Source organism: Eumetopias jubatus, unplaced genomic scaffold (genome assembly GCF_037043125.1).
Source record: "Eumetopias jubatus isolate StellerSeaLion01/CBP00866 unplaced genomic scaffold, mEumJub1_p1.0 scaffold_7, whole genome shotgun sequence".
In the NCBI taxonomy this organism is placed as follows: Eukaryota; Metazoa; Chordata; class Mammalia; order Carnivora; family Otariidae; genus Eumetopias; species Eumetopias jubatus.
This window is the reverse complement of record NW_028274813.1, coordinates 8,166,979-8,179,569: the sequence shown is the minus strand read 5'-3', so window position 1 is coordinate 8,179,569 and position 12,591 is coordinate 8,166,979. Positions and strand designations below refer to the sequence as shown.

At 38.8% G+C, this 12,591-nt stretch overlaps 1 protein-coding gene across 7 annotated transcripts in view; it reads left to right on the top strand.

Annotated features, from left to right (window-relative positions):
- VRK1 (VRK serine/threonine kinase 1) overlaps positions 1-12,591 on the top strand; it is a 114,598-nt gene that overhangs the window by 53,090 nt on the left and 48,917 nt on the right. For all 7 annotated transcript variants that reach the window (XR_015768460.1, XR_015768461.1, XR_015768462.1 and 4 more), the window contains exons 4-10: positions 238-307; positions 1,097-1,184; positions 4,692-4,800; positions 4,919-5,011; positions 7,286-7,418; positions 8,200-8,320; positions 8,614-8,672. Coding sequence is in view for 3 of the 7 variants with exons in the window: in XM_028099098.2 (XP_027954899.1) it covers positions 238-307; positions 1,097-1,184; positions 4,692-4,800; positions 4,919-5,011; positions 7,286-7,418; positions 8,200-8,320; positions 8,614-8,672 (673 nt within the window). In the remaining 4 variants the exon portion in view is untranslated. The remainder of the gene's footprint in view (positions 1-237; positions 308-1,096; positions 1,185-4,691; positions 4,801-4,918; positions 5,012-7,285; positions 7,419-8,199; positions 8,321-8,613; positions 8,673-12,591) is intronic.

Sequence of the window (12,591 nt, the reverse complement as noted above, 5' to 3'; positions counted from 1 at the left end):
TTTTATCACTTACAGAAGTGGACCTTGACAAAAATATAAGATTCATGGACTCCTCTGAGAATATCTAAAACATTTTGAAAGAGGGTGTGCCTTAAACATAGTTACAAACTTAAGTTATCACAATCACATTGGAAAGAAACACTGATGTTTTTTGACATCAGTGCTTTTTGAAGTTTCATTAAAAATGACTCCATAATGTTAACGACTGCTAGCGCCAATTACCTCTTATGTTTTAAGGAGCCCAGTGACAATGGACCTCTCTTTACTGAACTGAAGTTCTACCAGCGAGCTGCCAAACCAGAGCAAAGTAAGGAATAAGGCACACTTACGTCTACACTCTTAAAGTGACTGCCGCTTGTTGTGTGAAGACAAGACTAGAGCACTGGATCTGATATTACCATGCTTTTTGTTTTTTACTTCATAAGTAAATTTCATTTTAATCATATTTGTATGAAAGAATTCTGATCTCTTCTTGGGTTTGATATAAGATTTCACTAATATTGATATATAGAATAAAGTTAGTAGAGGATATAGGATTTAGTAAATATTGTTAAAAATTCAGAAGTAATCCTAATTCATGTATGGGACTCTCAATCTTTTTGAGAGTTTTTTCTAAACTCTGGAGAACATAACCTGGGCAGAGGGGGATGCTGTAATTGATGAATCAGAACAGCCTGCAGGGAAGAGAGCTAGACGTCTTCAAGCCTCCCCCCCCACCCCCAGCTTTATTTCCTGGTTGACGACCTTTAGAAATGAGGTAAACAACTTCTAGATTGGGTAAAAAGTCTTTCTGGAGAAGTGAATAACCATTTATATTAGAGCTAGTAACAGCAACTGGCATACTGTGGTTGGATTTTCTTTTTTTAAATGCCTTTCACAGATTTTTCATTTTAAAGACAATGTTTAGAGCAGGATAAAATTTTGTGAGTTAATAAAAATGCTTTGATTGCAAGATACTTATTATTATAATGTATTCACTTTTTTATGAAAAAAGATGAAATCTTATTGCATGTATTAAGTACATTCTGCTCTTAATGATTTAAAAAATCATGTAAAACAAAAGTGGAATCACAGGCCTGTGTGTTTTAACTTGTAGTTCAGAAGTGGATTCGCACCCATAAACTGAAGTACCTGGGCGTTCCTAAGTACTGGGGGTCTGGCCTACATGATAAAAATGGAAAAAGGTAAAAATTTGCATGTTTTATGTTTCTTCTCCCTGTTTTGAGCATTCACTGTCCATTGTTTACTGAGCACCTGCAATTCTGCCAGGCCTCCATCTGGGCTGCAGGGCATGCACTTAACAGAGATGAACAGGACATTATCCCTAGTCTGGAGGACTTGTGCAGAACACTAGCAACTGACTTGAGCCCAGCTGATGAGTAGGAACAAAGCAAATGCACCCTGCATTTTTCCTCTTATAAATAAGCAAGCAAGCAAACAAAAACTCCATGTCGATTATGGGAAAGGGAGCCCTTCAGGCTGCAGTTTGGTGTTTCATATTAGATACATGATCTTCCCGTGGCAGCGTCCTCCTCTTTATGACATTTCAGTCTAGCTGGTGAGAAAACACAAACAAGTATGAGACAATTATAACCCCTAAGTGCTACTAAACTGTGCGAAGACTCTGCTTCGTTCGTGTCTCAGGAGTTCTGAGATTGGAGAGAAAACCTTGGCACCGCTGAGTTGGAGAAAACCTACCATACTTTGGTGCATGATTGACATTTTAAAAATGTTTGAATGAATGAATGGAACTTCCTGGAGTAAGGCTGGCAGCTGTCCGAGAAGTAGATTTAGTTCAGTCCTGGGGGTATATTGGTTAGGGTGCTTTCAGCTGCAAGTAAAGGAAAACTTTGACTCCGCTCTCTGAAGTGATCGTCAGGGACCCAGGTTCCTTTATCTTGCCCTTTTCCCCTCTTCCTCTTGGCTTTGTGCTGTATTAATTCTCCATTGTGTGGCCTCAAGGTGGCTGCCCCATTTCTAGGCATCACATGCAGACACAGCAGTAGGAGGTATTGCTTGTTCTGTGTTTCACTTTCCTGGCAAAGGAAGCTCCCTTCCTCTCATGTTTCTTGGTCCGGGTTTTATCAGTGCTCATGCTTAAACCAGTCACCGGCAAGGGCCGAGCGAGCACAGCGATTGGCATGGTGGAGCATGTGGCCGTGTGGAAGAAGATGGAATGCTTGAACCCAGTTGGTGCTCTGTTGGAAAGGATGGAGAGGAGAGGTGGTTGTGGGGTGGGCAGCCAGTGCTCTTGTTTTCTTGGAAGTTCTTATTCTGGGATCTGTGTACCTCCTAGGGAATATGGCGAACTTCTGAAATGATGGCATTTTTTTGTTACATATGGTTTTGCTGGGACAGTCTCTATAGTTTTTATGAAAATTTCTGGAGAAGTAGTGTAGAGCAAGGAATAATTACATATAGAGCAGGGATTCTAGAGCCAGACTGTTTGGTTTCAAATCTGTGTTTTGCTCCTTAAAATGTATGTGACTGGGTAAGTTACTCCTTTTGGCCTCAATTTCCTCATCTGTGAAATTGAAGAACAGCTACCCACTTAATAAGGGGGATGAAACGTAAAGCTGTTAGAATATATGTAAAATACTGTGTTAGCTTTTACTTTAGCTTTTACTCTCAAAGGGGTCTTAATCCCTTAAATGTTCAGAACTACTGATTTAGAAAACCACTGGAGAACAGGATAGTGTCTTAGGCGGGAGAGTATTGCAAATGCAGGGGCAGGGTAGGTCTCTGGCCTGCCTTGTGGCACTTGGCATTGCTCTTTCTCAAGGAATAGGGTGTGCATGTGGAAGGGGGAAGGAGCCTGAGGCTAGTAATGGAAACCATCAATGTGTTCTTTCCTGGAGACTTGGATAAATGCAAATGATAAAACACAAATGATGGAAAATCAGTTGATGTGTATAATTCGAAACAGGTGATTAGGGGATGATTTACAGTACTGGTGGAGCGGTCTATGAATGAAAACAAAGATGTACTCAGTGTGATGTATTAATAGAGCTCATGTTGAATTAAACAGTTGTGTTTTAGCCCTCTTTTAGACTCTTAGCAGAGGTTGTATTTTTGTTACCCCTGTATTATTTTATACTAATTACATCACTTACTGTAAAAACAAATGTGTGCGTGTGTCCTGTTCTCATCCCCCAACCTTTTAAAACCTGTTGTACAAAGGAAATCAGGAAGTCAGAATTATTGTTCCTTCTTTATGATGATAGAGATCGCAGTGTACTGGAGAATCTTATACGAATGAATGCATTTTGCCTCTCACTAACTGCATGACTTTGGACAAATCACTTTACCTCTATAGACCTTAATTAATTTATTCATTAAAAGATGTTTAGACAAGTTGATCTTTCATTCTCTTCCAATTCAAAACTGGATAGAATCCTGATTTTTTTTTTAATTTGGCATGTTTTCTTTTAATGTTAGCTTTCCTTTCCTGTTGAACGTGTCATATGGTATGTGTTGTAGGCTTCTCAGATAAAAATAAGGGGATTTTTGTGTACCACTGATGTTTATTTGTTTGGATATGTTTAGTGTAGAGTTGAAAAAGCATGGCGCCACCACTTCCTACAGGACAAATTACCAGTCATCGGTTTTCTTCTGCTGTAAAATGAGGCGAATAGGAGCCCCTACCTTGCGAGGGTGATGTGAGGTTGACACACACTAGCACATCTGAAGTACTCAGAACAATGCCGTGTTCATACCAAGGCTTTAGTCCGTGCTTGCTGTTGTTACGATCATCATCCCTAATCTTATCCCCATTTGCAGGTACATTGTGAGTGTGGTCTTGGTTTTGACTGATTTATGGAGTGATTTAACCAGACGAGTCAGAATCTGGAAAACTTGATAAAGATAAAAGTGATCCTCAGAGCATACGGTGAACTGTTACTGGAGTGAGGTGTTGCTTTTCGGGCACACACAGAAATGTCACTTACCGTTGTCAAATGTTGGAATTTGAGTGCCATAAAAGACCTCAACACGCATGAGGCCCCACGCTGTCGTTCCGTATCTGTGGGAATTAGGTCTCACAGAAGTAATGTGACTCGGCCAAGATGACCTAGTCGGTTTGTGGCAAAACCAAAAGTCTGCACGTTTCTCCAGGATATTTGTTCTTCCCTAGCTTTTGTCCTTTGAGTATTTAACATACAGCCCTTTTATACCTAAACAATTTTATTGGATTTAGCTATTGTTACAGCATCTGTAGATAGTCTCGATTTTAATAAAATGTTAATACTGCTAAAATGTGCCCTGAAAGTAGAGAAAAACAGTCACAGACAACAAGCTAATATCCAGAAATATAAATTAACTTTGATGTGAGGAAAATCCGTGATACTAGTCATACATGGATGGTCTCCTCTTTCCTGTGAACGAATTGCGAGCATCTGTCTGCGGGCTGATTAGCTCACCTTGAGTAGTGTCTCAGGAAACCACCTAGCTGCCACCAGGAGGAGGCCCTCCGGGCAGCACAGGGAAGCACTCCCAACTCTTGAGATTTCTAGTTGGAAGAAAGGGTTTCAGATGTTTTTCTTTCTTTCCTTCTTTCTCCTTTCTTCCCCTTTCATTCTGCTTTCTCACTAAACATGGCCTTGAAAAAAATTACTGTGAAGGGAGAGTAGTCACTGCAAAGTAGGTTTTCCAGAGTTCTGTTTTGTTCATTGACTTTTCTTGTTTGTCTTTAGTTACAGGTTTATGATAATGGATCGCTTTGGGAGTGACCTTCAGAAAATATATGAAGCAAATGCCAGAAGGTTTTCTCGGAAAACTGTCTTGCAGCTAAGCTTGAGAATTGTATGTGAGCTACATTCCTCTTGTTTTAATCCAGTAAAGGCGAGTTGTGTTGAAGCTCGGTCCTCTGCTGGCTGGTGTTAGGTACTGCATTAATTTATTCTATATGATGCTTTCATAGCTGGATATTCTGGAATATATTCACGAGCATGAGTATGTACATGGAGATATCAAGGCCTCAAATCTTCTTTTGAGCTACAAGAATCCTGACCAGGTAGCTTTATTAACTTTAATTTCTACTATTTAAAAGCTGTTGTTTGAAAACAAATATGGTTGCTTTGAACTTTTGAACCTGTGCAGAAGTTTTACTTTTTGGAGTAGATATGGTAATAATAATATTTCTTCTTGACACTTTTATCTAGTTAACATTCTACATTTTTGATGCGATTTGTTGGCACTTTATCAAGTTGGCTATTTTGCCCTAAATAATATTCAGAAGAAGTACTTGTGATACAAAATGAATTTCAAACAGCTATTTGGGGGTGGAAGCTTAAAATTATATAGTGCACCGATGAATTATGTTTGCTTGTCTGCTTTGTCATTTTTTTACTTCCTTTGTTCAGGAAATCCATCAAATGTAAGTGTTCTGTTACTTGGAAAATTTGGTCTTTAACATGTTGATTATTCAAATCAATTGGTTTACAGAAATATCTTAGCTGTCTAAATTTGTATGCCCTTAGTGTTTAGAATTCAGATGTGCACTTTTTTTTAGTTTATTGCATTCACTTTGTAATTTTTACTTTTTAAGGAAAAGAGAAAAGCTAATGGTATTTTACCTTTATTTGGATCAGTTTAGTTGGAGTGGAGGGGTTTATGCAATTTTCTTGAAGCTGTTTCCACAATTTTGGTTAAAGTAGGTTTGGTTGGCACTCCTGGTCAGGCCACTGTGTGGAATCTGTCCCATGTATGTTCTTGCATCTTATTGATGGTGTATAAGAAAGGGCTATCTAAATATTTTAGGTGTGTTTATGTTGACACTCCATTTTATTTTTTTCTCAAACCAATCTTTAACTTTCTCTTGCTTAGTTTTCCCTTTCCCCTCACCTTCCCTCTGTTTTCTACCATCTCAGGTATTGCCCCCATCCCCCGTCTCTGTCGTGGTGGCAGTCAGGGATCTCCATGTACAACAGAGGAAAGTCCCTATACTGTAGCATGCTCGTGGGGAAATCTTACAGGCAATCCCAGGATTCCCAGATGTCTTGTGTTAGATGTTTTTAAAAAGGTTAAAAGCAAGCAAGCAAACAAACAGAACATAGCTGAGAACCTGAACCGTAAGGATTCCATTAATTGAAGTGAACTGGACTTGTACAATGCAATAAATAAAAATACATTTTAGTTCAGTTTGCAGTTAGCTAAAATATGCTGCCTTTTGTTTATAGGAAAATATTTTTGCAGCTCTGTTATCCTTTGGGCATATGCTTTGGATGGGATTATTTTTCTAGTGTTAGATGTGTGTGCTAGATCCATCCCCATATTTTTACTTCAGTTTCCTCTTGTGATCACATGCATACATTTGTGAGACAGTTACCCAGAATCAGAGATGTGATATGTGGCTATGGAATAGAAGAAAGCCAAATTTACTGGCTTTGTATGCTTAGCAGACCCACAAGTACATGCCCACAGATATATGCTTTGTAATATTAAAATTTAGTTTTAATTATGAAACTTGACTTTAATATATATTTAAATGGAGATAAGAGCCTTATCTAAAGATTCTTCAGATCATTATTAATTATCGGAAATAATTTTGTGAAATGAACTGATAAATTGATTATTTCAGAAGTGGAGGAGCAGAGGAATAGAAAATAATTAATTATCATGTGTCATCTAAGTAGGTAGTCTTATACTTGGTGTGGGGCAGTTGTATTGCAACAAGTATCGATGGTTTCCCCTGTGCTTAATTCTCTTTTGGACTCTGCAAGAAAAAGTATACGATTTATAGTCTTTGCTCAAGTTGAGGAGACAGGATTAATTACAAGTATAACACACTTACCTAAAGTGTATAGAGGCAGGTGATATTATCTGGACTATAGTGACATGAGCATTCACATTTTTCTTGAAATAAAAGGTCTTTCAGAATTGGCATGCCTGGGTGGCAAAGTCGGTAAGGTGTCTGACTCTTGGTTTTGGCTCAGGTCATGATCTCAGGGGCCTGAGATCAAGCCCTGCAATGGGCTCTGCACTCAGCACGGAGTCTGCTTGAGACTCTCTCTCCCTCTGCCCCTTCCCGCCTGCACACTCACGTGCATGTGTGCTCTCTCTCTCTCTCTCTCTCTCTGTCAAAATAAATAAATAAATCTTAAAAAAAAAAAAGTCAGGATTAAGTATTTGCTTTTGTTAGCATACTGGATCTTACTTGTTTGGGGTACCGTGGGGTGGCCTTGCAAATGAATCCACCTTCGAATGACAGTATTTTGTCTCTGGGCCATAAAGGAGTATATGTGCAATCATTTTGGCTTTGATTTTCTTGGTGCTTGGACATTTATAGGTGTACTTGGTAGATTATGGCCTTGCTTACCGGTATTGCCCAGAAGGAATTCATAAAGAATACAAAGAAGACCCCAGAAGATGTCATGATGGCACTATTGAATTCACCAGCATTGACGCGCACAATGGTGTCGGTATGTCAGTGGCGCCTGACTGAGAAATATGCTGCTAACATTTCAGTTGAAACCCTGCATTGTTCTTAATTTTGTACAGATAAACAAGTAGATAAATAAGAATCGCAGAGGCAAGGTAGGGTGGGGAAAGGGTCGGGGGAGGAGGTTGGACTCCTGTAGTCGTGTAACGGAGCCACGAGGTCTTTCCCTGGTGGTCTTCTTCTGACCTTGGTTTTAGCAGGGAAGGTGGTTCGGTCAGCTCACTGAGGATTTCTTTTGGTTCTTTTTAGCTTAGTTGAATGTGGGGAATTTTTTTTCCACCTAAACGTCTGTAAGCTTCTTACGCAGCCACAGTTCTGTAGCAGGCAAACTGACTTTGTCACCTCTGAAGTTAGCCTGTTCCTTTAGCAGGAATTTTGCTTTTCTGTGCCCAGCACTGTGGAGGAGCTGAAACCCCCAGTTCTCTGGGCCTCTCCGTAGCTTATAGCATTTTAGTGTCTTCGAGCTTTCCAAGGATAGTATTAAATGTGTGTCTGCTTTATAATTTATTTCCTAGACCAGTAGTCTCAGTGTGAAACTCTGGAGTTTGTCTATTTGGATTTTAAAGTAAGTTCTTAGTTGGACATAAATTATTTCTTTCCTATTGCCCAGTATTTATTCAGTACTTTTATTAAATGCAGTGATAAGTTTTGATGAAAAGCAAGACTGTAAGATTGACTGTTTTACCTTATTGGTTTGTATATATTTGAAACTATCCCTCAAAGTGATTTTGGTGCTTAACCTGCTTCTTTTGTATTCATAGCCCCGTCAAGACGTGGTGATTTGGAAATCCTTGGCTATTGCATGATTCAGTGGCTTAGTGGCCATCTTCCTTGGGAGGATAATTTGAAAGACCCTAACTATGTTAGAGATTCCAAAATTAGGTAAAGGAAAACTTATAATAAATTATTTTGGGCAAAATCATGATAAGGTACATGTATTTAAGTCAGAATTTCTTGATGGAGACTATAGTTTTAACGCTACTAATGTAGAAATAAGAAGGTACTTGCTAAATAGGAAGAGTCTTCGGTCTTCACTTTGTTTTAGAAGAAAGTCGGTAAGTGTATGTAGGATAACACAGCGCTACTTATCGTGCTATTTATTGTTATGAAATGTTGTTAATACATTTCCATGGTGTAAAGCTTCAAACAATGACTCATTCTTTAATTTTTAACAGATACAGAGAAAATATTGCAGATTTCATGGACAAATGTTTTCCTGAGAGAAACAAGCCAGGTAACCTGGAAAAGACTTCTTAAATGTTCATAGGGGTTTCATTTTTTGAGAAAAAAGAGAGTCATGATGTCTATGGCATATCCCGTAATGTAAAAGCTTAGGTGTTTTCAAGTGTGATCATTGTAGTGGGGCCTGTTCTCATCACGACAGCAGTTCCGTTTCCAAAGGTGGGCTAAAGGGGTACTTGAGCTTCCTTAAATTATTACTCAGCATTCAGGAGAGGAACCAAATTTCATTCATTAATTCAATGATTTTTTTTTTTTTATTGAGGCTTGATTGTGTGCCAGGGACCATTCTAGGCACTAGGGTTGTACCAGTGAATAAAATAAAGCAAAATTCCTGTCTCTATGAAGCTTATGCTCTAGTTGGGAGAGATAGACAGTGAACACATGGGTGAATTTTCGAGCATATTATGTGATGATTACTATGGGATAAAAAGAAAGCAGGGAATAGAATTAATGGGTGTGGGGATGAAGTGGGGGATGGAGTGGGAGGGGGTTGGAATTTTAAATATGGTGGCCAGGATGGCCTTACTGAAGAGGTGACGTTTGAGCAGTTGGAGATAGGGAGCGAGCTGTTACGGAAGTCTGGGGAACAGTATTGTAGGCAGAAAGAATGTAAGTACCTGGTGGACTTGCGGAGTGCGTTTTAGGCCATCCGTCATAAGGGCTTTGACTTTTCCTTTCAGCAGGAGTGTAAGGTTTGGAGTAGAAAAGTGACATCAATGTCTACCTTTAAGGGAAATCTGAGGCTCCTGTCCTGAGTATAGACTGCTGAGGGAGTAAGGCAGGTATGAGCAGGAGCGGGTTAGGAGGCCATCACAGTAATCCAGGCAAGGAAGGGAAGTAGCAGTGGGAGTATTGAGAAGTGATCACTTTGCATATATTTCGATGTCTTTTCAAGCCTTTGCTCATTTGTCTCCTTTTCAGGGAAGTCCACCCTGACCTTATGCTATTTAAAATTGCAGTCTTACCAACCACACAAGAAATGGAATGTTACAGGCTTCTCAGAGTCCCCCCTTGTGCCTCCTACCAATCACGAGCCTCTCCCTCCGGCCTAATAAATAACTAGCCTAATTTCCAACCCCCAAAATTTGTTTTTGAGCTGTATAAAAATGGAATCATAGAGTGAACGACATAGATAAAAATCCCTGCCCTCATAACATTAATTTCTAGCTTTGTTAGAATCCTGTTTCTTTTACTCAGTATTATATTTGTGAAATTCATTCCCATTGTTGCATGGGTTTTTTTTTTTAATGTTTCTATTTATTTTTTAACTTTATTGACAAATATAATTGTATACATTTCCAAGTGTACAATGTGGTGATTTAACATATATTTATATCGTAGAATGATTAACAAGATCAAGATAACTAACACTTCTATTACCTCACAGTTAACTTTGTGTTTGTGTGTGTGTGTGTGTGTGGTGAGAATGCTCAAGATCTACTCTCAGCCACTTTCCAGTCTGCAGTACCAAATTATTAACTGTAATCCCCATGCTGTGCATGGGACCCCGTTGTTGCATGTTTAACAGTGATGTGTTCATTCTCATTTCTAATAGTATTCTCTTGTATTTATATCCTATTACTTATCTATTCTGCTATTGACTATTTCAAATTTTTGGCAATCATAGATCGCCAGTTATACATATAGGTGTATAGTCTACCTGTAACTGATTATTGTGCCTTATATGAGGAGGGGCCAGATCCCCCCCCCAATATTTATAAACAGTTGACCCAGTAGCTTTTCTTGGGGGAAAACAGACAAACAAAAAACCCGCTCTTTCCATATGGTGCTACCTTTGACATAAATTAAGTGTGGATCTGTGGATCTGTTTCTAGACTCCTTTCTTTTTACTTTTATTAGTTTTTTAAATTTTATTTTATTATGTTAGTCACCATACAATACACCATTCGTTTTCTTTTTGTCTGTTCTTGGGCAGCAGTGTCATAATGACTCTAGCTTTATCTTGAGTCTTGGCATCTGGTAGTATAAGTCCTACAGCACTGTTGTTCTTTAAACTTGACTTTGCTATTTTGCAATTCTTGACCCTTTGAGTATCTGTGTACATTTTAGAGTCACCTTGTCAGTTCCACACATATCCCCTCCCTTTCTAGTTTGCTGGAATTTTGAGTGGGATTGCGTTGACTCTGGATCGACTGACATCCTTGTACTATTGAGTCTTCCAATTCACTAATATGGTATATTCTCCACTTCATTTCTTTCACTATGTTTTATAATTTTGTCTGCAAAAAATCTTGCCTGTCTTCATTGTATTTGTTGCTAGATATTTGATGGCTTTTTGATGCCATTGTAAATGAGCTATTATTTTATTTTAACATTTTGATTTTATTTATTTTAGAGAGCGCTTGTGTGTGAGTGGAAGGTGGGGCAGAGGGACAGGGGAAGCAGACTCCCTGCTGAGTGTGGAGCCCGCTGTGGGGCTAGATCTCGTGACTCTGAGATCATGACCCCAGCTGAACCAAGAGTCGGAGGCTTAACTGACTGAGCCACTCAGGTGCCCCAGTGATCTATTTTTGTTAAATTTTATTTTCGAATTGCTTGTTGATAGTACATAGAAAACGATTTTTTAATATTTTGCCTTATATCCTGTGACCCTGGTAAATTTATCTATTAGTCCTCCTAGTTTTTTATAGATTCCTTAGGATTTTCTGCATACACTGCTGTGTTTGTGAATAAGCCCTTCCACTGTTCATGCCTTCTGTTTTTTTTCTTGCCTTACTGTACTGACTGAAAGCATATATAATTATTACACTGAACAGAAGTGGTAAACATGGACATGCTTGACATTTTCCCCTCTCAGAAGGGAAGTTTTCTATATGAAACTATGTTAGTTGATGTTTGCTTTAGGTTTTCCATAGATCCCCTTTATCAGATTAAGAAAGTTGAAGGGAGGGATTTTCATTTCTTTTTTCCTCATGTTTCCCAAGTACGTAGAATTGTGCCTGCCGTGTAGTGAGTGCTGGTCAGTGTTGGAATGAACGGAGGTGTGTATATGTGTGTGTGTAGCACTGACAAGTTCTCTTGGTTTATTGCATGTGGGGTGTGGGAAGAGATTTCTGGTTTGAGGAGCTGGAAGAATGGAGTTCTTAGTAACGGGGCAAGGGAGACCACAGGGGAGCAGGTTTAGGGGTAGGTTAGGAGTTTGGATTGGGATTTGTTGGGATTCCAGAGGACAGTAAGAGATCCAGGAGCCAGTGTATGAGGCTGTGGGCGCACAAGTTCCTGGAGGCTGGTGGGAGGGTAAGGCTGGGGAACGTAGGAGTCGTTAGCCTAAAGATGGATTTCTGGTGTTGAGGAGTGTTGATCTTGACTGGTAAGATTTCTTTTTAGGGGAGTGGTCCTGCCTCAGTGTACAGTGGGCCTTTCATCATTCAGAAGCTGATTTTTCTCTTTTATGGGAAAACTAGGTCTTGCTTCTTTCTTCCTTCTTCAACCTGGTTTTGGTATGTTTTATTTTCCATTTATACAAAGAATGCAGCTATTTTCTATAGAACTAATGGCTTTCGTGGGGAAAAAAATATGGGCTGTGATAGTCCTTGTACTTTAGTACTTTTTACTTTATAATCTATTCGAGGTCCTTTCCTGTTTTGTTTTTGTAGCCTTAAAAGTACAGCAGTTATTTTGTGCATTTTTAAATTCTAGTATGTTTCTTATCTTTTTGTCCCTTACAATTACAAAAATGTCTTTTACATTATATCTCAAAATAAGTTTCTTATTTCACTTACCTGACAATTCCTGACTTCAAAAGTGTACTTTTCCATTGAAAAAGTGATTTATATAAAAAAACATATTCTAGCAGGATACACATTTGCATTCTAATGTTGCTATAACCGTGAGTTATTTTCTTAGAAGACATAAATATGTTGTATTTGTGATTAAAAAATTACAGAATA